A 27,342-nucleotide genomic window follows, 5' to 3' on the forward strand; every position below is an offset into this window, starting at 1 on the left:
TTGAAATGCGAAATGGAAAAAAAAAAAAAAAAAGATGGAACAAATTGCAGTGGACAAAATGCAGAAGAATGTCTTTGAACAGTTGCATGGGAAATGGTTCCAAGAGGTAGAAGGAAAAGAGACCCCTTTGCATTCTCCCAGGGGGTTGTAGAAAATAGGGCAAGAGGGAAATCAGGACAGGGAGAAACACTTTCTCAGGTTTGGGAGAATTGATGGGAGTGGGTAGGATGTGTGTGTCCCCTTTGTTTTTTGGTTTTGGAGTTTTTTAAAGGGAAAATAACCTGCCTCTTTTGAATGGCAGATACCTTTTGGACCAATCCACAGATAAAATTGTCCCTGACTGAGAAAGATGAGGGGCAGGAGGAATGCACTTTCCTTGTGGCCCTGATGCAAAAAGATCGAAGGAAACTCAAGAGGTTTGGAGCTGATAAGCTGACCATCGGCTATGCTATTTACCAGGTGGGTAGATGCCAATTACAGTTGAGAATCCATGGAGTCCTAAGTTCTTGGTCCCTTTTCAGCCTCACACCTGACACTCAATGCCAGGCCTCAACTGTGTCCAAGTAGCCGAAACCCGCAGCCAGGAAAACCACTTCCATTCACACTCCTGTTGCAGTGCCCAAGCGAAATCGAGCACCTGAGCAAAGACTTCTTCAGACACCACGCTTCCCAGGCCAAAAGGGAACCTTTCATCAACCTGAGGGAAGTTTCTGACCGGTTCAAACTGCCCCCTGGGGAGTACATCCTGATTCCCAGCACTTTCGAGCCCCATCAGGAAGCAGATTTCTGCCTGAGGATCTTTTCAGAGAAGAAGGCTATTACCCGGTGAGTTTCAAGAATCCCCCTTTGGTGCTTTACTCCCAGAGATGTCACCAGAGGGTGGTTGGAGTCATGGCCCCCTGTCCTCTTCATGATCTACTTGAGAAACCAGGAGGGGGCAAAAGGGAGGGTCTTAACTGATCAGCATATTTCCAGTTAGTTCTGACATGAAAAAGTTGCTCTTTCCAACCTACTCCAGAACCATGTTCACAAGACACTCTTGGGTGAAGCCCTTCATTTTCCAGAAGTTCTTCTATTACCAAGAAGCTTCTGGGGTGGGAGCGACATGAGGGGGATGCCAGAGGTGTTTCTGTGCATGATAAAAGGGGTGGCTATTCCAACTCTCAAGAATCACACATCCTTTCAGCTCCATTTTAGTAGCCTTTCACATACCCAATATTCTGCCATCTCTCCCTCAAAATGTCTTAGCAAAATTATTTTGTATCAGTTGTTTCTATGGAAGAAGTTTCTCTTTTGTCCATTTACCATTAATAACTCTGTGGCAGGGGGAGTGGTGGGTGGTTCAAATTTCAAGAACCTATTTCTTCTCCCAATGGAGACTCTCTAGGACCCCAGAGAATGACAAACTTTACTAATTCATTTTCTGTTGATTCCCATCAAAGTATCAACCTGAGACAACAAGATGGAGATGACGGTGGCTGCATGGCCTGTTCTGGATAAGGGACATAAGTATTCGAGCTCCTGTTTGTCCTTTGACATTGTGAATTGCTATTACTTGTTTTGTCTAGTGGCATAGAATTGCACTGTGTTGTGGACTGAGTTTCACAATTACAAAGTCTGGTTGGGTTTCCCAAGCTGACTGCAGAAGTCGTGGTTCTTTCTCGTCAGCAACAGAAAAGCAATGCAATCTTTGATTTTTAAAACTCGGCTGCAAAGTCTTTCTCCAGTCTTTCTCTTCTTCTCTCAGATACTGATACACACTGAGGATGAATTGTCCAGTATCCATTCACACAAAAGACCCCTATGCGAGATCCGTGCCGATCAGCAACTCCTGTGGCTGAGCCCATCTTTTACCCTTCATGTTCTCAGTACATTAGGGGGGGTGAGGTCAAAGTAACTCCATTCTCAGTGCATGTACAATAGTGTATAATGGAAGGTGATATTGAACATAAAAGATGCAGCGTATAACCTGCTGTGATAGTGAATATCATGCACAGTGTACCATCTGCTGTGATACCACAAGCATCAGTAACAGACACAAGTAGCTCAGTCACAGAAAAGCCACCTTCAGCTCAATTTCCCTTGGCTTCATCCTCACTGGAGACTCCTCAACTATAGTGAAAAGCTCTGAAAGGGTTATGTTGTGGAGGCCCAGGGGATGAGGAGGTAAAGGGGGCTGTCCTGGTTTCATGTTAATGTTTATTTTTTACCCTTTTGAATTTTCAATAATTTGTCTTTGGAAATGCTGCAGGATTTAATCTGTAAAACTGAATTCCTCCAGATATTTTCTTCAACAGCTGAAGCCTGCTCCTCCTCTAATCTGACTACTTCCCAAGTGCTGCGGGTTTCCCTATGTGTGTGGGCAGCAAAGTAAACCTGCTGTGGTTTCCTAATTCCTCCACCTGTGAGCACAGAAACACACCCTCCCAGTGGGCTCAGGGGTTCACATCGATGGGGGAAGAGCCAAAGGTGAAGAATCCAGCTTGAAAAGTGATCTTGTTGGTTCCACCTCAACTTGCTCTATAAGCTTTTAAAATTTTCCCACTAATGATTAACCCTCAACAGCTGAGTGTCTTTTACAAAACCCAGAATTGACAAGTTCTGCTTGGAGTGAAGACCACATGGTCTTCCTCGAACTTTCATGCTGAGCAAGGTCTGAGTGACGAGTGGAGAGGGAGGTCAGTGCCTAGAGGCTGCAAACCCTGTGAAATGCAGTCACAGAAGAGGAAGGCTTCTATGGTACAGAACCTTCCAGCACCTCTGAACCCTGTAGCTCTGCAGCGTCTAATGGGGAAGTGAATCTATGATTATCAACATGGTTTTTGTGCCCACAGGGACATGGATGGAAATGTAGACATTGTCCTTCCTGAGGTGAGCCTTCTTGGGCTACTGTGGAGGGTGGGATTCAGCAACTGTCCTTGAAATTTCCTTCAGACCATAAGGTCACTTAAAATTCCAAAGTTCAAGGAATGGTTACCTCGATGGAAGGAAGTACCTTGATTCTAACCTCTTGGAGAACAAAAGTGACCTTTCTTCCAACAGAACTGCCCACTCCCTCTGTTTCCTGAGAGGTTACGGATGGTTTTTAGGTGGATGGAATCTCTTTAAAAAGTATGCAATTTCAGAAAAGCTACTGATAAAACAAAAATGGGAGAAGCAGGTAGAATTTTTGACTGTGGGCTTGGGGAACACATCAGTTCTCCCTGATGTTGTCTGTTGGGAGAGAGGTCGGGGCTGGTTTTAGTTTTGTCCAAGGGTTGTAAGGCTTCCAGGAGATGCTGGTGTGACCAGAACATCTGACACCCCCATCTCGAGCAGTGACCAGTTTTCAGGAAGGACTTTCTTCTCCTTGCTGCCCTCTCTGGGATGCAGCTCATGAGCAGACCCGAAACAAAACATCCAAAACCTTTACTGACCTTTTGCCATGCACCAGACCCGGTGCTCTGTACTGGAAAGATCCTGCCTATAAAGATTTCCCACCTACCGTGACAAATGATGAAGCAGGTAATGATAGTCAAGGTGGTGCAGTTTGCGCTGGCAGAAGGGGAGGGGTGATGGCATCCCTGGCTGGACCAGGCCTCTGCCAGGAGTCAGGTTTCCAAAAGTCCTCTCAGGAGGGCACCACCAGTCCCAGGAAGTCCTTCCAGATGTTTCTTCTAAAGAGCCCTCACAAGGAGGGGAAACTCTCATTCCTAATGCTACTGGCTGTGGCCAATCCTGGGCACCACCCAGCACAGGCATGTGAGGCTGCCATGGAGGTCCTGGCCTCTCCACCTGTGGGCGGCACCACCTCCTGCCCAGGGCTTGCCTTTCCTGCTTTTTCTTTGGGAAACTAAATGCCAATTTCTCTCTTGTGGCTCCCAAGCAAGTTCCTCTGGTTCATTTTAGCCTCAGAAGCCAACTTCGCCTGCTCGGGAGACAGAGGAGGAGCAGCAGTTCCGGGCCATGTTTGAACAAATCGCTGGTGAGGTAGGGCTGCCCGTGCCCTTGATGCCCTGCAGGGCCGAGGGGCCTAGCCTCCCCCTCCAAGCATGAGGTGACACTTCCCTGAGAGGGACCCAGAGGCAGGCAGGAGCTGGCGGGGAGAAAGCAGCCCTGTTCTCTTGAGAAGGGCTGAGGACGGCCTCCTCCTCACAGCTCTCACTCCAGAAGGCACTGATGGGGCCACAGCACCCAGCGGAGCCCAGCCAGGCCCAGAAACTTTATGTTGGAACTACAGAAAACCTTAGGAGGGGATTCCTTTGACCTCTGCCCAGAAATTGGCACCTTCATCCTGCTCTCTCTGCTCTGCTGAAGGTGGTATTGTCAGGACAGTTCCTGTGATGCCACCAATGCATGCCAGCATTTTGCCAGTTCACAGAGATGTGGCCATTTGGGCAGTTGTGGGGTCAGGCAACATGGAGCGTCTGTGCCCTGCTTCCTGCCCTTTCCCTGCCCATTCCCACCCTCTTAGCTGCTCAGCTTGCTTGTTGGAGACCCTAGCTGTTTGGGGGTCGGGGGAGTGGGGGTCTTCCCTGTCCTGCTCAGGCTTCCTATGTCCTTGATACTGCTCTAGGCGTGTTCCCTTGAAACCTCTCAGCTGGTAGTTGTAAATAATATTGGTTTAGGTCTAAGACTCTGTATTTCTCTCAAGCTTCTGAGCGCAGCTGGTGCTGAGATTTAGTGGAATTTACTGGACCATCTAGGTCAATGGTTCTGAAATTCATCCCCAGAGCTTTCAAAAATAATCAATGAAGCGGACTCTCAGTTGTCCTGATCAAAGTGGGATAAGCTCCAATATGGCATTCATGAAGTTCTCCCGGTGCTTTTGGGATAAGCCCCTGGGATAACCCCCAGTGTGGGCATTTTTGAAGCTCTCCTGGTGCTTCTGCTGTGACAGAAGCTTGGACACTCAGATCCCAGTGTCCTCTGACACAGGAGCCATTTAGGGAGCTTGGGCTCAGGGCTGGGGGAAGCATGCTTGGGCTGGCCTGACTTACCTCCCTCCCTGGGTGGCTGGAAGCTCCCAGAGATGTGAGCAGGCTGCGGCCAACAGTGCAGGGCACCCGGGCAAGCAACAGGGTGCTGAGGGATGGGCTAGCTCTCAAGTCAAGTTAAGCTCATCATTGAAAGAAACTGTAAGAAGATACTGAGTCACAAAAAGCAATTGTCTCCACTTCAACAGGACATGGAGGTGTCAGCAGAAGAACTCAAATATGTTTTAGATGCTGTGCTGCAAAAGAGTAAGTGTTCCCACTCACCACCCCTCAGGGATCCCCAGGGCTCCCCTGGAATAGTGGACACATGATGGGCACCCAGCCTGGTTCTGCTCTGCTCCCCAGGCTCCCTGCTCCAGGACTGAGTTCAGGCAGACTTTATTTATTTTTTTTTATTTTTATTTATTTTTATTTTTTTTTAATAGAGGCATGTTTTATTTATTTGTTTGTTTTGTTTATACAAGCACTGGGTATAGTCAGAAGCGCGGGAGGGTGAGAGAATTCACCAGAGCCAGAGCGGGGAGCAGAGCAGGCAGAAGGACCGAAGTACACTGCTGAGGGGAGCAGTGGGTGGCAGGAGAGGTCTGCGCGCCATGTGGGACCCTCGCTGGTGGCGGGGGATTGAACCGGCGCTGCAGAGGCTGTGGGCAGCCTCGCAGCCCAGCGCTCAACCGCTGCACCACCTGGGAGGCCCTCAGGCAGACTTTAAAAACAGCTTTTGTGGCTTCTTTCCTGATTCCAAAAATGATGCAGGTTTGCAGGAGGAAATTCTTTAAAATGCAGAAAATATTATGACAAAAATAAAAATCACTAGTAATCTCAACTCCCATAAATAACTCTTGTTAAAATTGTGTGTCTGCGGGCAAGTGTCTGTTTATCATATATCAGTGTGTGGACGGATGGGTGGGTGGGAGGTAGGTAGATAGATAGATAGATAGATAGATAGATAGATAGATAGATAGAGAGACATTTTTACTCTAACAGCTTTGAGGTATAATTCACATACATACAGTTTACCCATTTAAAGCACACAAACCAACCATTCTTAGTTATTCATAGAACTATGCAATCATCACCACAATCAATTTTGAGAGCACTTCATCAGTCTAAAGAGAACCCTGCACCCATTTGCCATCCCTTCTCCACTTCCTCCATCCCCTGGCAACCACTAGTATACGCTCTGTCTCTATAGATATTCCTGTTCTGGACTTTTCATATAAAAGGAATCGTGTAATATGTGGTTCTTTTGTATCCGGCTTCTTTCACTTAGCAGGACATTTTCAAGGTTCATCCACGTTGTAGCATGTAATATACAGGATAATATTCACTCATATAACATGTTTGTTGTGTGGACATGTATTTTCATGTCTCTTGGGAATATGGTTAAAAGAATTGCTCAAATTCAGAAGTAATTTTATAGCTAATGTTTTAAGGAACTGCCTAAGCATTTTCCAAAGCATTTCTTTTACATTTCCATTAGCAGTGTGTAAATGTTCAAATTTCTCCAATAATTTTAACCCTGCTTTGTAGAATGAATTGTTATGAACATTTCCCCCAGATCATTAAATATGCTTAAAAATTCCTAAAGATTGTGTAATAACCCATCATAGGAACATAACCCAACTTATTGTTCAGACTCTTCCATTGGTCCATTCTAGAACTTCTAATTTTTGCCATTATAAATAACCTAATAATAAAAGTCTTCATTTACAATTCTTTGCTTAGAAATCATAAGGAGAGGGCCTCCCTGGTGGTGCAGGCAGTCGAGTGCCGCACTGTGAAGCTGTCCACAGCCTCTGCAGTGCAGGTTTGATCCCAGCTGGCCGGTGAGGGTCCCACATGGCACATCAGACCTCTCCTATCTCGCCCGCTGCTCCCCTCAGCAATGTGTTTCGTCAGTCTGCCTGTTCTGATCCCCGCTCTATCTCTGGTGAATCCTCTAACCCTCCCTTGCATCTGGCCTGTATCCCAGCTCTTGTATAAATAAAAACCTTTAAAAAAAAAGGGGGGGAAGTTTAATTTTTAAAAAAAGACATCATAAAGAGAGAATAAATGGATGGAAGGATATTCCCATTTTTAAGGCATTATTCATATTCTATAAATTTTCCTTCCAAGGGCCATGTCAACTTCTTCTCTCCTCAGTATCCTAAGAGACTGACAAGGTCAACACCCTAGCCAGCCACAGATCTGACCACCCTGTGGGACTCTCAGCAACTGGGAACAGTCTTATCAGATTTCAAATAATTCTACTTTCATGTGTGATTTCAGAAAAGGACATTCAGTTTAAGAAGCTAAGTCTGATTTCCTGTAAAAACATCATTTCTCTAATGGACGTATCCTTCCAAATATGCGGGCAAAAATAGATGTTAAATGTTTTTGTCTGCAGACCTCCCTAGGACATTGCACCCATAACCTGCAGGCTAGTCTTCACAAACAGTAGCCAAAGACGGAGACCCCTGGAACTAGAAATGGAACAGAATCCAGAGGCACAGACTCTCTGTGGGGATTGTTGTTGAAGATGTTACCAGAGCCAGGGTCCAGCTATGTGCAGCTCAAGGCCAGAGCTCAAGAGACAAGAGCTGGTGGAAGGAAATCAGGTTTAATCAGGAGCCAGCGACCTGAAGAGGTGATGGGCTATTTTCTCAAAGGCCATCTCTGACCTCTAAAGGTGCAGGGGCTGTGGGGCACATGGATGAGCATGTGCTACCTGTTCTCTTGACTCATGGCCATTAGGTGATCAGGTTGGCATCATTCATCAAGGGTAGGGGCTATGGAATTTGCCACCTCGGTCCCTGCTCCTGTTTTCCTTAAGTCAGTTCAGGGTTGGGGATGCCTACAAAAGTTCTCCATCTCAGTCTCAGCTGGGTTTGTCTTCAGAATCAGAGCAAGGACGAGGAACTTTTAGTAACCAGGCTGGTGACAACACCTCATTCTGGAGTTACTCCTGCTCCTCACCTCACCACCTGCTCCTCCTTCTTGAGGGGTGATGAGCAAGGCCTTTCTTCTGGGCCTGCTTCCCACCAAGAGCAGGGGCAGATATTTGGGGTCCAAATATGAGATAGAACTGATTGTCACAGGGTTATAAGCCCAATGTTTTATACCATTGAGGGACAATTATTTGGAAGTTTTAATGTCCCCAGCCTGTGGGAGACAAAGGGAACAAAACAATTCAAGGCACAAGGGTCCAAGATGAAAAGAAGCTGAAAAGTAGTGAGGGGCAAAGAAATATGGACTTGGCTGAAGGTTATTGGCTCATCCAGGGGCACTTCATAATGATGCATGAAGAAGCTTCTCAGATAATTGCAGTTTTGAATTTCCATTGGTGCTGCCTCCTCCCCTGGAGAACCCTTTCTTTCTCTGCATCTCAGTTCCCAGCTGGCCTTGGAGCTCAGCCCAAGGTTGTTTGCATTTGCTGCATCTGTAAGGACCAGCCTCAAAGAGAAGAGTTTAGATAAGTTTGTTTTTCTTTTGTGCTCTTTAGGGTCTGAAATCAATTTACCTTTCCACCTCACTTCCAAAAGGACTTGAGAATCTTACCGCCACTTTGGGGTCCCATCCAAGGAAATGAAGAGGGGTGTGTTGGGGGGGTGCATGGGTGTTTCATCTTCAGGTGTACTCCCTGTCTGACCCCGACCTTGTGCCTTCTCTAGAGATTCCTGGTTTAACAATTGAACCATCTCCCTAGAAGGCCGAATCCATGTCACCCATGCCCGTCACACTGCCCGGCTCTGAATTCTCAGGTTGAAACATACTTGCTTCTTCTTCCTTAACTCACTCCTGACACAGACCAGCGGCAACGGGAAGCTGGAGTTTGATGAATTCAAAGTGTTCTGGGACAAACTGAAGAAGTGGATCGTACGTAACCCTGCTGTGTTGGCCCCGAGGGGATTGTACAGACCTAGAGCAGAAGGGGCTTTTAAAGATCATGGTGTTGCAGGCAAGAGGGTTAATTTTCAGAAAAGGCACAAGAGAACACATCATGATGAATTCCAGGAGGGCTTGTGATACTTCTGGAGGCACCACGGTGCTTCCACCCCGAGGGAAAGCCGAAGGAAGCAACCTCCTTTGCAGGGCCCAACACGGCCCTTCCCTCTTTGGGCCCTGGTGAGGACTCTGCCCTCCACACTGGCCGCCCCCCACTACTGCCCGGGCGGGCGTCCCCTCGCCGGGGCCCTCCTCCTCCATGCCTCTGCTCTCCTCCCCCAGAACCTTTTCCATCAATTCGACGCTGACAAATCCGGCACCATGTCCTCCTACGAGCTGCGGATCGCCCTGAAAGCCGCAGGTAACAAAAGCCCGGGGCCGGGTGCAGGCTCCCTGTGTGTCAGGTGCTGCCTGCAGACACCACTTGCTTTGCTCTGGACTCCAGGAGGTGGTGGGTTTTTGACCTGAGCAGATGCCTCTTAAGGGCAGAGCCGGACGTCAGACCCAGAACTCGCTCAGTCACTTCAGGGCCCACATTTTAAATCACTGTGCAATGCTGGCAGGATTTTTAAAAATATATCCACAGAAGATGAACTTAGTCTGACCCCCAGAGGCCTCTGAGCCTCGGACCAAGTTTTCTGCCCAAGCAGAGTACATGGGACCCTTCGGCGGCAAGCCACAGTGCTGCCAGGCCTCTGATCTGCTTTCAGAGGGTGAGTGTGACCGACAGACAGGGCACCCCTGGGCTGTGGTTTGCAGGCAGCGGGCCGCTCACAGACTCACACACTCACACTCTGCCATCGGTGGCCCTTCCCCCGGCTTGCTCACCAGCAGGCTGAATCCTAACCGGATGGTTTATACATAGTTCATCCACTGCTCCCGGCAGGAAGGATGGGTTTGGGGTGCCTCTGGCTATGCCACGGCCATGACAGGCTGAGCCTCTGGGGCTCCACTGTCCTTTGTAACCCACAGCCCCCACCAGGCTGGGTGGTGCTTCTCACAGAGCATGTTTCAGGGAAATGGCCCCCGGCCTCTGCCGACACCTGTGCTCTCGTTCCCTCCCAGGTAACCAGGCATTTGGAAAGTTCGTCAGCTTTCCGGACTACAGGGACAGAATTTACAACACCAGGACCATTTGGGTCCTATGCGAGGGAGAAGACAAGAGATGAGTTTTAAGTGTGAGAAACAGTTGAGATGAGCCTGGTTTTCTTAGGGGTTGGTGACCTGTTTCCAGAGGAAGAAAACCAAGTAGGGGACACAAAATTTGCCCTTCCAAGAGGGATGTGACCAAGTCTTTCCCATTCTTATTTGGGGAGAGAATGGGGTCGCCCTCCCCACCTAGTCCCCAGCGAGTGCAGCTGCAGCACTCTGGGCACCCACCGTGCAGGCTCCCTAAACTACTCAGGGGTGGGTCTTCTCTGTGTGGAGCCGGGACTGAGCAGACAGGGAGACCCTGGCTGCACTTCTAGGCAATACTTTGATCATTTCCTGGCCAGGGAGTATGTAGGTTAAAATAAAATAGAAGGGGGGAAAATCATTCCTAAGGAATTTGGTTAGAAATCAAAGCATTAACTATTGGCTCTAGAAGGAATATTACTTGGGGAAACCCCTTATTCCACCAGTGAGGAAACCCAAGTAAAGCCCACCCCCCACCAGCCTGAGCAGCACCCACCTTGCATGCAGGCCTGTGACCCGCCTGGTGTTCTCCCTCCCCCAGAAATGTGTGTGAATGAAGCCTGCACCTTGTCATTCACTCTGGGCAGTGGCATCTCCTTTAAGAAACAGGTTTCTAGAGCCCCCAACAGCTTTGGGTCCAAATGCCACTGAGAAATGTTCACTTACTATGGGTTTGTGGCTGGAACCCCCAGATGCACAGCAGGAGCAGCTGGAGGTGAGCTCAGGCAGGGAACTAGAGGGAGGCTGGGGGAGAACGTGAGTGGGTCTCATTGACAGCAGACCCAATTTCATCGAACTCCGGGCACAGCCTCCTCCCTCCTGGACACAGTCCACCCGCTGCATTCAAACCCAGGACAGCAGCCTCCACTGGACAGGGGTGTCCCTTTTGTTAGTTCACCCCTAGGCAGACTGGGCACCCTGGAGGTGAACCCCTTGGGGCTCAGCCACAATGGCCTGTGTCTTCACGCGCTTCCCCACAGGCTTCCAGCTGAGCAACCACCTCCTGCAGCTGATGGTCCTCAGGTACGCAGACGAGGAGCTCCAGCTGGGCTTCGACGACTTCCTCAACTGCCTGGTGCGGCTGGAGAATGCCGGCCGTGAGTATCCGCTGGGGCTGCCTGACCCTGACCACGGGACACTCTCCACTTTGGTCACCTTCTGGGAGCTTGTCAGTGGCAACCCGCCAACAACTACAGCAAAGACAGGCCCCAGGGCTGTGGACTGATCTATGTGGCGTATATGGCTAGCTGAGGGGCCGTCATGTGTAAGTCTTCTCTGCACAGCATTTGTTACAATAATCACGCTCTCCACATCCCAGCCCCTTTGTGTAGGACGACAGGGTGGAGGTGAGGTTGGGTTTCTGACTCATATCTGAGGAACTGTCCAGTTTCTGGTCAAATCCTGTCATAGCACAGAGAGTCAGAACAGTCTCTCTCCCTCTCTCTCTTTCTCACTCCGTTTTCCCATCTTTCTGTATTATAAATCCCGGACACCTGCCCTGTTATCTCAAACAGAATTTGCAGCCCTTGGAAGAGAGAGAGATTATGTGTGACTGGTCTTTAGAGTTTGCAGCCTCTGGTCATTCATACCTACTCTGCCCCTCAAGACAGGGCTGTGACAGAGTTGAAGCTGAATGACAAACGCCCGAGTCTGCAGCTCTAGACTCCTGTACACCCCCAGAGGAGCTGCCCAGCCACAAAGGGAGGGCCCCTTGGTGCTGGGGAGAGAATGAAACCTGCTGCAGGAGCTACCCCAGCAATGACCGCTCTCTCATTCTCTCCCCTCAGGGGTGTTCCAGGCTCTCAGCACAAAAAACAAGGAGTTCATTCATCTGAACATCAATGAGGTATGGCCAAGTCAGACCTTTGGCTCAGGGATGCAGCCAGGGGTGGGTTGACAACCCACGCTCCATACACATTTGCTGATTACACGATTGTTCATGAGGGCTGACATGTAGCCATGAGGGTTATTAACCATAATAAAATTGCAATGTTTTTGAGGTACTGTTCACTTAACAGTCGATGTAATCTTCACAACAGTCCAGTGTGGTAAGGTCTAATGCTATACCGATTTTGCAGAGGTGGAAATTGAGGCATGTAGAGATTTATCACCTGGAACAGAGTGAGCAAACTCTGCCTTCTTGTCTTTCTGCCATATCAGCTCCTCGGCCTGCCTGCCTTCTAGCTCCAATTTGATTGCTGCCCCCTGCTTGCTCATATCATCTGTGGGTTTCGTCATTCTTGCCTATATGCCCATGTACACAAACACACACACCTCTACCTGAAAAGCCTGGAGAAATATACAGTGTTTTCCAGTTACAAGGACACAGCAGAGGGAGATGACAGAGGGAACATGTGGTTCAGAGTTTCAGGGGCCTCGAAGATACGTCCTGGTAGGGCTCACCTTTTCCCTGCTGCCCAGTATGTGGTCTGCAAATGGCATATGGGCATCACTGGGGAGCTGCTTGGAAACGCAGAGCAACAACATAGTGATTACATTCAACAGCGCCCTGTTTTATACCTCCAAGCTGCTAAAAGACTAGGTCTTAATTGTTCTTGCACAAAAAAGAAATGACAATTCTGTGATGCGTAAGGGAACCAGGACCACAGTGGCCACCAAACTAGTATGAAAATGGGCGGAACCAACAAGTTGTCGCTTTCAGCATACACAGTGTTGCATGTCAATTACATCTCAATAAAATAAGTGAATAAAATAAAACAAACACTGCAGAGGAGATCTGAAGTCCCAGACCTGTTCCATCAGGTCTTGTTTTAGCTGGGTCCCCAGTGACTCTGAAATGTCCTGCAGTTTGAGGATGCTGGTGAGACAAGCTCCTCCCAAAGGTAGAGTAGAAACTGTGGGGTGATTCATGGTTCCCATGGTGTTTGCTTCCCACTTTTTCCTTCTCTCCCTGTCTCTCTGTGCAGCTCTGCTCTCCCTAACAGCCTTCCCCATGTCTCAGGTCTTTCTCTCCCCACCCGACTTCCCTCCTACCTTCCCAAATTCAGTAGCAGCTTTGGACTTGGCTACCATTTTATTGACTTGTCCCAGTGGAAGGTTGATGACAGCGTGTAGTAGATGGGGATGGACCCTCTCCTTTTGCTGATTTTGGTCACTCCATCTGCTCTGTTCCTCAGTTTCACCATTTGTGGAAAGAGATCTAGGCCTTCACCTCATACCAAAACTTTGGTTATCATCATTGTGTGCAATTTGGCAGTTTATTATACTGGATCATCACTACTTTTCTTACATGTGTGTCTCAGATCCCTGACTACATTATAATGTCAATGAGAACAGAACCTGGTCATTTTTCATTTCTAGTATTCACTTCTACCTTTAGCATGTGCCACAATGCAGTGAATGTAGCTCCCTGATTGATAACTGTAAAAAATAACACCCCAGTGTTTAAAAAAAAAAAAAAAGGACACACTCAAACGAATACCTTATGAGAACAAGAGTGACCCTAGACCCACTTTTATTTCTCATTGACTTCAAAGTTTACCAAAACATGCACGAAGGGAGCGTGACAGTCGCTGCCTGTCCATGTGGCAACAGGGGGGAGGGGAGGGTTGTCTTTCCACAGCAACTTGTCCCTCAAAGACCCAAAAGCAGAGAGGAAGCTTTCCATTGTTTCAGGTTCAAGGTGCCGCTTCCAACCCAACGTCCGCTGGCGTGAGGACTGCTGAATGCTTTGTCCCTGTCCCCTTCGGCTCAATAGACCAAAGTCCTCTGGCAGGTTCTTGCCCTCATCCCATGGTTATTTACCAACATAACTGGAAAAATCTTTGCATCCTCTCCTTTCATGCTACTCTTGCTCGACTCTGATTGTCCATCAGCATCACAAGGGGAGATTTTAAAACCCAGTGCCCTGGCCATGCCCCAGTCCAATAAATCCAAATACCTAGAGATAGGACCCGAGCATTGATATTTTTGTTATTCCCATGTGAGTCCAGAGTGCAGCAAAGCCATTGTCCTGAATGCAGCCTCCCTCCACCTTGCAAACAGCCGGTCCCAGCCTGAGTTGGCCTCACCTGCAGTTTTTCTGCCAAAAGAATCCAGCAGCCTTCCAGAGGGCAGAGAGGAGAGAAAACCTATTATGCTCTTGCAGCCCCCATGCTGTATTCAGAATGCTGGTGGGAAGAAGGAGGTGGGATGAGCTCAGGACATAGATGAGGAGGAACTCTGTGCTACTTCAGAGGCTTGCTTCCCTTTCTGCAACCCCTCCATAATGGAGGATCACCTCTCTCCTCCAGCTGAGGGCACTCCTCCTTAAAGCAGAAAAAGCAACTTATTTTGCTGCCCTCGGTGCCTCAGGCACTGTCTGCTTTGGTGGGGAGAAAGCAGGCTTGCTCTCTCTCACCATCCATGCTGGACTTGACTTCACCCAGCAAAACTTAAAGTGCTGAGGTGTCTGTTGAGTTAGAGTCCATGTTTGTGGACAAAAGGATCAGATGTAGGTGCTCCTGTGACATAAACTGGTAGAGACATGGAAGAAAAACCAGCCAAGAATAACCAGCCCTTCTCTCTCCCTTGATCTCTCACTTCCCAGTTCATCAACTTGACAATGAATATTTGAAGCCTCCCTGGCAGGGGTGCAGCCACTCCAGCTGAGCCTCCACTTGGATCATGACCTTCAGGATATCTCCTGGTGTTGAGTCATCATGCTCAGGGCTCTCTCCTCTTCCCTTGCCCAATCTTCTCCTCTCCACCCCTCACCCAACACCATCCGGTCCTCAGAAGAATGAAATGGACTCAGCTATGCTCTCTGATTTTATGCTACTTCATTGCAAAACAACTGCCCCAGCTGGCTGGTGACACCTGTGCCTTCCGTCCAGTTTCAAGCATCACTAGCAATTCCTCCCTTTACATCCCCGTCTCCTCTCACTATTCGTCATTCAAAGTGCAGCTCCATGCGCAGAACCCTGGCTTTGGTGTAACTGCAATCACTGCTCTCATGCATCCTGTAAGGACATGGTTTTATAAATGTATGTGGCCTGAAGTGAGAAGGAAAGGCAAGTGGTCATAATTAGGCATTTTCAGCATCAAATGTATGTTTCCCTACTGAGGCAAACATCAGAGAATTCTGGATGCTTTCTTAATAGGAGGAGGATCAAAACAAGGGGGGTGGGAATTGTGATGGGACTATAACCAAGATGAAAATGCAAACATTGTGCAAAAATGAAAAATGATATAAAAATATATAAAATAAAATAAAAATGCTCAAAAAAAAAAAGAGTACATCAACATGAAAATCTCACCCTCCTCTTCTGAGAACTGGTAAATTAGACAGTCTCTGGCCAGTCCAGAAGCTCTTTGTGTCCAAAACTTGTGGGTAAAAAGAGCAAAGTACAATGTTATTCCTCCTCAAGAAGTCCAGATTCGGGCCTCCCCTGGTGGCGCAGCGGTTGAGCGCTGGGTTGCGAGGCTGCCCACAGCCTCTGCAGCGCCGGTTCAATCCCCGGCCACCAGCAAGGGTCCCACCAAAAAAAAAAAAATAAATAAATAAAAATACTAATACCTTTAAAAAAAAAAAAGAAGAAGTCCAGATTCATATCAGACTTGATCTCCTTCATCTCCACCATCATGGGGAAGAACAGGGCGGAGAAGACTTCCTCTAGCTCCCTGGAACAGGAAAATCCCCCTGAGTTAGAATAGTGGAAGTAACATAAAATATGGCTCAATATATATTAGGTCTTGGGCCTCCCTGGTAGCGCAAGGGATTAAGAGGCAACATATGAAGCTAACTGCAGAAACTGCGGCACGCGTTCAATCCCCGGCCAGGGAGCTACCCACATGGCGCAGCAGACCTCTCCTGTCTCACCCACTGCTCCCCTCACCAATGTACTTCAGTCAGTCTGCCTGTTCTGTTCCCTACTCTGTCTCTGGCGGTGAATTCTCTCACAGCTACCCACCTTGCACTTCTGGCCTGTACCCCAGTTCTTGTATGCATAAAAATAAAATAAATCTTTTTTTAAAAAAATAAATATTAGGTCTTATTTCTTATTAGAATTATGTACCTTGCTAACCCCACACCCAACCTCCTTCTCTATCAGGCTCTCACACTCTGGGAAACACTTGTGGTGGATAAGGGTGAATGGAGGGGTGAACAGAGAATGAGGGAGGAAGAATGGCTGGGAGGAAGACCAAGTCAAAAGTGGAGCATCATCAGAATACTATGTCCTTACTCATGGCCAAAGCAGCAAGGCATTATGGTCTTCTCCAAAGCCTTCCCTCACCCAGAATGAATGCAGGGTACAAGTATTCTGTAGTAACTATATTTTCTAGTTTCTGTACTTGATATTTTACATGTTGGGGTTATCAAACTTTGTTAAAAGACATAAGATTATATAAAGCAAAAGTTATAATAATATATTAATGTGGTTATAAACTATATAGCTATATGTTGATGACACAAAGGAGTGGTGTTGGAAATGAAAATATACATAAATTGTTATATTTTACTGGAATTACGTTAGTATTCAGTGGAATAAATGGTATAAATTAATGTGCATATTTAATCTGTAGAACAACCACTAAGAATATAACCAAAAAAAAAAAAAAACCAATAAAGCTCCCCTAAAAAAATTGCTTAGCAAAAAAGCACAAAGGGGCAACAAATTTTTTGAATGAGTTATCAAAAATAAAGTGACAGGCCTAAATCTAACCATCTCCATAATTACATTAAATATAAATAGACTAAACACTATAATCTAAAGGCAATGATTTTCAGACTGTATAAAAAAAGCAAGAGTCAATAGATATTATCTACAAGAGGGACATATTTCATGTAAAAAGATACAAATGATGAAAAGGGTATACCATGCAAACAGTCACAATAAGAGTCAAGGTGGCTATACTACTATCAGGCAAGATAGACTTGAAGATAAAAAAATGTCACTAGCGACAAGGAGGGGCATTTCATCATGATAAAAGGTAAATGCATTAGGAAGATAGAACAATTATAAATGTAATAGTACTTAATAGCAGAGTCTCAAAATTTAGGAAGCAAAAATGAATAGAATTGAAAGACAAAATAAACAATTTAACAATTACCGTTGAACACTCCACTTTCAGTAGTTGATAGAACTACCCTGTAGATTGGCATTCAATATTCAGACAATCATACAATTTGGTTTTCTCATCCCCCTAAGACACATTTTAAAACAACCCAAACCAAATCTCCAAGGGCTCATGAGCTAGTTGAGGAGCAATTTGAAGCCAATCCCATCCACTTTCTGTTGAAGCAAAATTGGATGAAGATGTTGAAGCCTCAGTTGGAGGAAGTGGAGTTCTTCCCAATCTTCAGTCTATGATTTCATTAAAAAACCTGAAAAGTATTCTCATAATAGTCTATGTGATTAAGGAAATTTTAAAAACAATCTCCTCCTCTGCTCTCATTTTGAAGTGAAATGAGCTGGAAGCCTAAGGAGTGGTGTTACTCGTGGGATGGCAGGTTGCAGTGTGGACACCCCCTCTGTGAGCAGCGTCTGTTCACCTGGGCCAGCTCCGCTCAGAAGGGTGACCCAGCTTTCTGGGATGAAAGCTGTACAATGGGAGACACAGTGAAATGTGTGTATTTGATAGCAGTGCTTGACACATTGTAAGTCCTTGGGAAAAGACAATATAGAAGGAAAAAATTCTCTAATAGCACCCGAGCAGTCGTGGGCCACAGCCAAGAATATCACTCCTCCAGCCCATTCCCTAGGGTGGCAGAGGTGACTCCCCCAGGCATCTCCCCACAGGCCTGTTCCCAGACACATCAGTTGCAGCCCTGCGGTCACATCTAAATAGCCTGCACCCAACTCAGGGAGTGAAAATCTTTCCTCACAACTCCTTACACCTAGTCCCTCGGACCTCAACAGGTGGGAGCCATGGGCCTAGACCAGAAACGCAGAAACTTCTCCCGGCTGCTTTCTCTGTCCTGTCCTGTGCAGGTACACTGAGGGGCAGGGATTCAGAAAGTGCCAGTCATGTGACCTGTTGGCAGGAGTGCTGAGGTTATTGGTGCCAGCTCAGTTCAGTGCACTGGATCAAATGTGATAACAAAGCACCGTTGTGCTGAGAGCCAAGACCTCCTGCCAAGTACCAGTTGGAGGGCTGTGTCCGTGCTGGCACTGCTGTGAATCAACAGCAGGCTGTGCTTGCTACTGAGGCCCGCCTGGGGCATTTTCTCAGCCCACAGTGCCTTTCTGATAGGGGAAGGGGCTGGGGAAATGAAAGTGGGACTAGGGGGAGAAAGGTGGGGGAGAAGTATGAGGAGAAAGGGGGATGGGGAGGCAGAAAGAAAGAGACAGAGGGATGTTGAGGGAGAGAAAGACTCCCCTTAATGCCTGAATGACACTTGAAGATGGAAGAACTTAGCCCAGGGATGTTTCTGAGGATTATCCGTGCATCACCACGGAACTCTCCTGGGGGAAAGAGTCACTCTCTTGCCAAAGGAAGGGGAAAACCATTGTTAGGTAACTGAGCCATATGAAACAAATACATAATCATATTATGGAAATGACACTGGATTTGCAATCCAGAAACGAGTATTCTCGTCTGGAATTTACCTCCAACCAGCAGGTGACCTTAACCCCGTCACCTCACCTGTCTGGGCTGCCTTGCCCTGGGCACGTATATGGCTGCTTCCTTAACTCCGGACCTCGAAGGCAAGGCAAGCCCTGGCTCCACGGGTCGGAGACAGGCAGAGGTGGGCCCAGCAAGCCTCAGAACTCACTGATGTGATTCCTAAGAGGGTTCTGAGAAGAAGGAGACCGTCTAGAGGATTCTCTAGGCATGTCAAGTCCTGGCTCCTAAAAACACTTTGTAGACAGTCCTTCCTTTCAGCATCTCAACATACAAAGCTCCTCTGTCTTCGAAACTCACTAGAACTCAACTTACCCATTTGGTTTCAACTTTCCTTATGGCGGTCCTTCTGGAAGCGGAAAATGTCCAAAGTTATGTTGAAATTGATAGTAAAGGGGAAGGCAATGACACAACTGCTGCAGTGAAAGTCCCATTAGATACACATTCCAACCCACGTGCAATAAGCAACTTTGATTTCCGTCACCACTTGCAAATTCTCCTTTTGTCTGATGGAGTCAGTCTGGCCTTTCCACTAACAAGGTTGCATGCCAAGAGGAGGGGGCACCTCAGAGTAAGCCAACTGCCCTTATCTCTGCTGGCCCCCTTCCCTCTCCCACTGTGTAACTCCCTTTTTGCTTTCCCTCCGTCTGAAGGACAAAATGTAATCTGCCTATGTAACCTGTGTTAAAATAACTGAGTATAAAAGGAAACTTGTCTGTATGCTCAGAGCCCAGACCTCTCTCTGTCTGGCACCCACTTGTGTGATAAACCTGTACCCACTTGACCTTAGAGCACTGTTGGGTCCTTTCTAGCCTAACAGAATAGTTTTCCTTAACACTTCAATTTCTTTGAAACCTCTAGGTTCTATTAAGTCAATTGTCCTCCTAGATGGACTTCTCATCTAGTGGTCACCTAGATGGCCACTTCTTAACACGGCTGGAACAGGCTGCCTCCTGCCATCACTGGGCCGATACCTGTCAGGATGAGGCCAGCTCCAGGGGACCCATTAGTCCTCATGCTGCGAGGTCTCTAGAGCCCATGCCCTTTTTGAACTAGCTCCTTGGCCCCACGCTGCTACAACCTGGCCACTCTTTGATAGTCTCATTTTCATGCTGTTTCTGGTGTTCAAACTTAAACAGTGGTGTTGGTGGGGATTCAGCCCTCTCCCCATTTTGTCTCACTCTGAACTTCAATTGCCATTCCTATGCCACTTGTTGCCAACCAAACCCATGTGTCCCTTCTGGCCCTTCTGGGTTCCTTGACAATGCACTGTGGAGGAGAAAGCATATCTGAGTTTGCCTCGATTAAGTCAGTGTGGCGGCGGGCACTATGTAACCTTCCTCCTTATTATAAAATGGGTTTCTGCCTTCGCTCTTATTCCCAGGAAAATGTCCAAAGCCTTGGCAGAGCTCTGCTTACCTCCACGTGTGTTCTTGGCTGAATCTTTCTTGTCCTTCAGGAAGCAGCCTGCAGCCAAACCTGCTGTACTATTCCTTGGAAACATGCCCTTGGCCTTGCTGAGTTACAGCACTGTCTGTGCTAAGGTCTCTATCCTGCACACCGCAGGCGCCACCATAAACAAGGTAGTAAGGATGGGGTCAAGTCATCCCCACTTCTGTGAGACCTCAGTGTCCAGCAGTTGGGGAGATGTCCAGTTTGTGTTTGTAAGACATAAGCCTGAAGGAAGGGAAATTAGAACCAAAATACATATTCCCAGGCCTCTTTGATCCCTTCCAGTGGTCAGAACAGGCTCGGCTTTTGGGCATAAATGAAGGGCCACTGGCTGAACATCCATTTGCTGGCATGCAACCCTGGCTCTGCCGTTGCTTGTAAAACGCCAGGCTGTTCTGCTCTAGGAATGGTATTATGCCTTCCAGATACTCATAATTTCAAGCATTCAGGGTGGCCTTCATGGAAGCAAGGAGCACTTTGATAGAAAACAGGTGGGAGTCCCTTTTTCTAAACAAAGAATCATAGCACAGGCCACGGAAAATGTCTGCTGAATCCAACAATTACAATTTTTAAAAAATCTAAGCATCATTCAGTTGGTTGAAATACCCTAAAAAAGTCAGAAAATGTGAATTTGACATTCCCACAGAAAACGTAGACCATGTTTACTTTTATCTATTATTATATGTGGTGGAAATATATAAATTCAGTCCTTTTCTTATAAAACTGATAATTTCTTTTGCTGGTGATTGGTGACTGTATTTACAGAAACAAATTTGACTTAGTTGAAATCACAGAGCTATGTGTGACTGCGGATGGCATATCACAGGGCGCTCACAATCATGAGTAATAATCATGCAGCCCTCATCGAGCAGTTCCAAGGTCTCTTAAAAGCTGTGACATTTCTAAAAACCACCCCAACATTTTACAACCACTTTGTGTCCGTGTTATATTATTACATTTATTATAACATTTAAGGGATAAAAATATAAAGAATGAGGTTGAAAAAAGTTATCCTAAATGTCATTGTCCAGGAGAAAACAATTTTTTACTCTATTTTACTGCATTAAAATATATGTAACATCAAATTTACCATTGTAACCTTTTGTTAAAGTAGATAATTCAATGGCATTAAGTGCCTTCTCAGTGTTGTGAAATCATAACCCCTTTCTTCATCTCAACAGAAATTCTGAGCTCATTAAAATGTAATCCCCCTTCCCTTCTACTCCCATTCTCTCTTCTACCTTTGGTCTATATGAACTTGCCTGTTCTAGGTGCCTCAAAAAAGTAAAGTCACACTATACCCTGAGATCTATGCCACCATAGATATGGTGGAATTAAAATTAAAAGGGGGGAGTGTAACACGTGGTCCCCCGGAAAGGGGGCAGTTCCAGGTTTCCTGCCCCACCCACAAGGAGGGTGGAGCTGAGCAGGAAGAGAAGAAGCTGCAGAGGAGACTGAGGAAGGAAGGAAGCAGGATGGAGAGCCAGAAGGAGACCTGGAGGAGGCACATGGAGCTGAGAGACACATGAAGAAACTGCGCTTGCCTTTTGGTTGTGGACTGGTTGACACAGATGTGGGTGAGAGACATGTGGGGAGGTGACGAAGATTTTTCCTTATGTTTTCTTCTAGAAGTTTTATACTTTTAGGTTCTATTTTTAAGTTTAGGTTATTGATCCATTTTGAGTTAAATTTTGTTTATTGTGTATGGGGAAAATTCAACTTCGTTCTGCTTGTGGATATTCAGTTCTTCCAACACCATTTGTGCAAAGTCCTTCCTTCTTATTGAATGGTCTGTTGAATGCTCTTAGCATTCTTGTTAAAAATCAATTGACAGTTTGAGGCTTCTAGAGAGGGTGACGGGGGTGAGGTATAAAGGAGGGAGGGACCATAATGATCAATGATGGAAGAATAACGGTAATTTGGTGGAGGGTGTGGCACGGTAACATACATCTGAAGTGGTATGAACTTATCTCTCTAAGGTTACAGAATAAATAAGTATAAAAAATGTAAATAACAAAACCATAAAAATCAAACTTTCCTTATTGACAATGATTCTCTACGTCACCAACATCTAATTACGCTCTTCAAAATCTTTTTCCCTGCTAAGCCTCAACTTTTGGAGATTGCAGTTTGTCTCTACATCTACATTATTCAAGTTTAGCAAGAATTCTGTTTTCTGTTTAGTCCAAATTCCCCTTACTCCATATCTGATTACCCTGTGATATCTGATTGGGTGCTACAACCCTCATCATCCTCCAGATAATGTCTGCTCCCCCTGGCCTATCTTCAGCAACAATCTGTTAGGTCAGTTTAGGCAGATCCTTCCTTACCTTTGATGTTTCCTCTTGGCAATTTCCCATGCACTGACCTTTACCTGCCTCCTGGCTTATACATTTCCATTCTACCCTGGTGTATTCAGAGTGATCCCAGCCCCTCCCCTCTACTACAAAACCCCATTCCGGCAGTTCCTACACTTACTGCAATGGGGCTGAATAAAACACATCTTCTATCTTCACCAAGTGTGATGAATAATTTAAATATTCTCTTTTACCCAGTCCTCTGCCATCTGTAACTCCACCTGGAAGGGCAGCTAAGATCATCTGCTGTACATCCCTCCCACTCAGCCCCTGCTCCTAAATCACATGGCTTTTATTTTCCAGACTAAAAAATTTCCTAAAACAAACCAAACCACAGGCACACATTACCACAAGTTTTTTTATTACCACAGTGCTGAAAGAAACATATGGACACCTACTGAGATGCATGTATGAATTGGAACAATACATATAACCACATGTGTCAAATCACTTAGAAGGAAACTGTGAGACATTCTGTACCTATTAAATAATGGAAAATGAAATGTGCATTTGAAAAATAAGCCTTTCACCAAGATAAATGAGTTCATTTTCTTGGAAAGAAATTGGCCAGGAGTGGAAGAACTTTACTCTCTGTCACGCAAAAAAGGATGGTAAAAGACCATAGGCCAAGGCTGCTGATGTGCCCTCCCCAAGGGTGTGGGGTTGGTACTATGATGTCCAGTGGACTTTGTTTCTCAGTCTCTTTCTCTCCCACTCACATCTTAATTATCCAACCACTGCCCATAGTCTACCGGTGATGGGGCCCAGACAAATGAAAACTAATTGGTGCCTTGTTTCCTCATCCATAAATCCAAAAATCATAACATCATCTTTAGAAAAGGGTAGAAGATGCACTGAGAAGGGGTTACTTATTAATGTCTCCACGACCTTCTGTAGTAAAAGTGGGAGGGCAGTCAAAAGTCCAATGAAAGAGAAAACGGAAGATGTCCTCACCAGGAGGAGGAAACAAAAGATGGCTGAGGGGAGACTCAGTTAGAGGGGAAGATGGCAGTGCTGATAGAAATGGGTAAACTGGGATGAGGAACCTGTTCCACTTGAAATCTGAGCTAATGACAGAATATCAACGTGAAAACATTCCAATAGAATATGGCGCTGTAAGAGTGGCTTCTTCATAAGATTTCCGCACTAGTGGTTTGAATTTGGAAGATGCCAAATCAAATGAGCCATTGAAAAGCTTTGACAAGAATGTGAGTGTAAAAGGAGAATATCTAAGGCATAGAACCCCAAAGAAGCCAGAGTTAAGACACAGAGGAAGGTGAGCAGGTGCAAATCTAGTGACTTGACAGTGAGAGGCATGAGATTAGTCAGCAGGGTCTCATAGTGGACAGCAGGGACAAGGAAGGCATTTAAAGATGAGAGAGAACATCTACATAAAAGCAGAGCAAAATGAGCTCTTAGAGACTGAGGTTGAGATGGGAGAACACATTCAATTCCAGCCCCCAGCCCTGAGTACCTGCTGGGGGTTGGCCCCATATTAAGCATTGGAGCTACAACCATGAAGAGCTACAACTCCTGGGTAGTAAGAAAGGGCAGATGCCTAAACAAACAACTGTCATTCAGAGAGATGAATACATTGGTTGTGCTAGAGCCCCACCCTTTACCCCTCTGGACCCAGGCAGGTTCTATAGTGTAGAACTCCCCTTGGACTCCAGGAGCCAGCAATGGGACTTGCTTTGTGCTGCCAATGAACACAACACAGGGTTGAAAAGCCTCGTCATTTTGGGCTGGTTCTCTGCCACCACCATTAGAACATTCTGGCCTAAGATGCCAGTACAAGAGAGACATGTGGCTCGGTCACCCTGATGTCCAATGCTACCTGACCTTGGACATGTGAGCAAGTCCAAGACTGAAATGGTCCTGTTGACACCCCCAAATCCTTTATCCACAGACTTCTGAGCTAAATATTTATCATACTAAGGGGAATGCTAGTGTGGCTTTTATATAGTGTTTGTTGGAAATAGATAACTGATTCACTATTTGAATAAAAAGCAGGGAGGGCTGTTAGGGTGGCAAGAATGACCCAAAAAAGAGTTTTTAAAAAGAGACAGGATGCAAGACTACACAAACATGAAGATGGGGAGACAAAAATATCTGGAGTGTAAGGCAAGGCAGCTGTTCCAGGGGGGAGAGCTGAGGCATGAATCTGGGAGGGGCCTCCATGTGGAGGCCCTGAAGCCCCATGGAGAGCTGGGATTTAGTCCTCTGAGGACGGAGACAAACCGTCCCCGCGGGTAGAAGGACAAAGTTTAAGAAACTAAGCGAAGGAAGAGCTTGAAACAGAAAACTCTGCCATAACGCTGCAGCTCTCATTCGCCGGGCACTGATTTGGGGCAGGCTTCATCCTCAAGAAGCCCTGAAGAAGGCGCTGTCAACCTTCCTGCTCTACAGAGGAGGAAGGCGGGTCACTGCCAAGGAGGATGCTAGTTTTCCTCTACCCTTCCAGGCCCCTATAGTTGGAAAATGGACAAACTGTCCTGATTTTTCATTCATTCATTCATTCATTGTGTAAAAGAACTGAGGTGTAGGCCAGATGTATAGGGGGTGAGAGGATTCACCAGGGACAGGGTGGGGAGCAAAACAGGTGGATCTACTGAAATACACTGCTGAGGGGAGCAGCAGGCGAGAGAGGAGAGATCTGCTGTGCCATATGTGGATCAGCTCCCTGGCTCGGGATCAAACTCAGGTCGTAGTAGCGATAGCGCTGAGACTTAACCCCTAGACTACCAGGGGGGCCAAGAACAGACAAATTTTAATTACATGTGTACAGAGGCTCATATACAGAATAATGGAACTTCTCCTTCCTGGGAGATTATATCATCTCTAGAAAGGGACCAAAATTTCAGGAGGGAAAAACAGAAAAGAGAACACTGCAATTTTTTAAAAAAGAAATTTTGCAATATTTATCACATATGCATCAAAAATAGACCTTACATCACCTTCTAGACTACCACAGAGATTTATCTTCTTTTTTTAGGGAGATGATTAGGCAAAGAGCATCATTTTTGGATTTTCCACCTCCCTGATAATCTCTTCCAACTCAAAATAGTCAGCACACCAGTTAGGCCCATCCTGGAGCAGCTTCTTTGTCACCAACATCACAGAGAACTTGGGCATCTTGCCCGCATCCCCTGCTCAGGAGTGACTGAGAGAGTAATAATGGAGAGAGTTGAGGTCAGGCAGGAGCCTCCTTTTTCCAGAGAGGTCAGGTCCTGTGAAGAGAAGTTTACAACAGGATGGGAGACTCAAGAATGGAAGCAGAGTTTTCCTAAGAGAAGAAAAATGGGGAGAGACAAGGGCTGCTTCAGCTCTGCCCAGCAGCTCGGAAGCAGGAGCCACAGAGAGATTCAGGGCCTGGGGCTTTTACACAGGCTTCCCTAGGAGGCCCGCTGGCCTAGGAATTTACAGTCTGGGTCACAATGGTGTATGGTATAAGACAAAGGGGGCTTTGGTGGTGAGTGTGGGTTGGTGACATACATCTGAGGAGTTGTTAACCTACTCCCCTAAATCATAGATGGTGTTGCAAACCAATATCACCTCAATAAAATCAGAAGGAGGAGGAGTAGGAGAAAAAGGAGGAGAACTAGAGGTAGAACACATAGGAGGCAGGAAGGAAACCCCACAGAGGGTTGAGGATATAGAAAATTGGAAGAAGGCTAATCAGAGGGTCCCCCAAAGAACTGGACAGGTATGGGTTAGGGAATAAGAGCTCCCATACAAAGAATATGTGAGCAGAGGGGACATGGGCACCACTGGGCATTTAGAAGCCCCTGCCCACCATCATCTCTGTCCAGGTCACTAAGAAACTGTCCTTGCAAATTGTAACCTTCAGTGACTGCCAGGGATGATTACTCCCCTGAGTCAGGTGACCCCAGACATGTGGACACTAGCCATCTTCAAGATCTTTTGCAATGAAAGAGAAGAAAAAATCCACCCCAAATTTCATGTTACCCATGTGGACGGGAAGAATCAATACCTCTTCTTTTCTTTTAAAGTTTGGCTTCTCCTCATCCCTTTCCATGTGGGTGAGGCAGATGGCGAAGCCAGCGTTAGGGAGGTGGGAGTAATTTATGGCATACAGTTTAAGAGCTTAGACCTTGTTGGAAAAGCCCTTCTTGCTCATTTGTCCAGGGAAAATATTGCTCTGTCTATGGGGAGAGCTAGTTCAGCTGGCTGGAGAGGCTGCCCAGCAGCTGGCAGGATATTACCAGTGAGGTTCTTGGGTGGAAAAATCAAACTTCTCACCTTTCCTGCCAAAAGGATAGTCAAACTGGCAAGCCTGCTTGAAAAGGGGCGTCTTAGGATTGGCCAGAGGAAAGCAAACTGTACGCAAAAAATGAGCTGTCCAGTAGCCCTAATCTAAAGAGAATCACACGTCCAGGAGAGGACTCTGGGCCAGCAGACTGGGACAGGGGGCTGGTTTGGCCTGGGTTTTGAGAAACAGCCTATAGTGAAGCTGCAAATGAGGATTCTTTCTCCCCAGAAGTCCAGGGAACTCACACTTCAGATCATTCGCCTCTAGAGATTCAAGAATTTCTTTTTGGGGACCTCCACATCCTGGGATCTTCCCCCTGAAAAGGTTGGAGGTGTGGGGCAAGAGAACCCAAGTAAGAAAAATGTTACATCTGCCAAGGTTGGTTGTTCACCTCATCTCGTCTGTGAGGTTGGATTCCGCAGGCCCCACGCTGCCTCTCTTTATGAATTTCTGCCCTGCTCTAGAGACAGGAGGAAAAAATAAGGTTTAATCTAGAAAACTGACAAAACTCTTTCTGCATATCTAGAGAAGGTAGGTTGTCTTGAGGGGCTATGAAATACCCCAGGTGCATTTTCTTCCTCCAGCAATGGGCCCTGCGGCTCCAGCAGCAGCCACC

At 46.6% G+C, this 27,342-nt stretch overlaps 1 protein-coding gene across 3 annotated transcripts in view; it reads left to right on the plus strand.

Moving 5' to 3' along the window:
* The window catches only part of LOC311184284 (calpain-9), a gene marked incomplete at both ends in the record, with an annotated part of 31,402 nt that extends 16,750 nt beyond the window's left edge, over positions 1-14,652 (plus strand). For all 3 annotated transcript variants that reach the window (XM_084254152.1, XM_084254153.1, XM_084254154.1), the window contains 11 exons: positions 302-459; positions 617-825; positions 2,835-2,871; positions 3,889-3,969; positions 5,165-5,222; positions 7,245-7,309; positions 8,763-8,831; positions 9,183-9,261; positions 11,057-11,173; positions 11,864-11,922; positions 14,626-14,652. In XM_084254152.1, coding sequence (XP_084110278.1) covers positions 302-459; positions 617-825; positions 2,835-2,871; positions 3,889-3,969; positions 5,165-5,222; positions 7,245-7,309; positions 8,763-8,831; positions 9,183-9,261; positions 11,057-11,173; positions 11,864-11,922; positions 14,626-14,652 — 959 coding nt within the window. The remainder of the gene's footprint in view (positions 1-301; positions 460-616; positions 826-2,834; positions 2,872-3,888; positions 3,970-5,164; positions 5,223-7,244; positions 7,310-8,762; positions 8,832-9,182; positions 9,262-11,056; positions 11,174-11,863; positions 11,923-14,625) is intronic.
* Positions 14,653-27,342: the final 12,690 nt, after the last annotated feature.

Source organism: Talpa europaea (genome assembly GCF_964194135.1).
Source record: "Talpa europaea genome assembly, chromosome: 14".
Taxonomy (NCBI): Eukaryota; Metazoa; Chordata; class Mammalia; order Eulipotyphla; family Talpidae; genus Talpa; species Talpa europaea.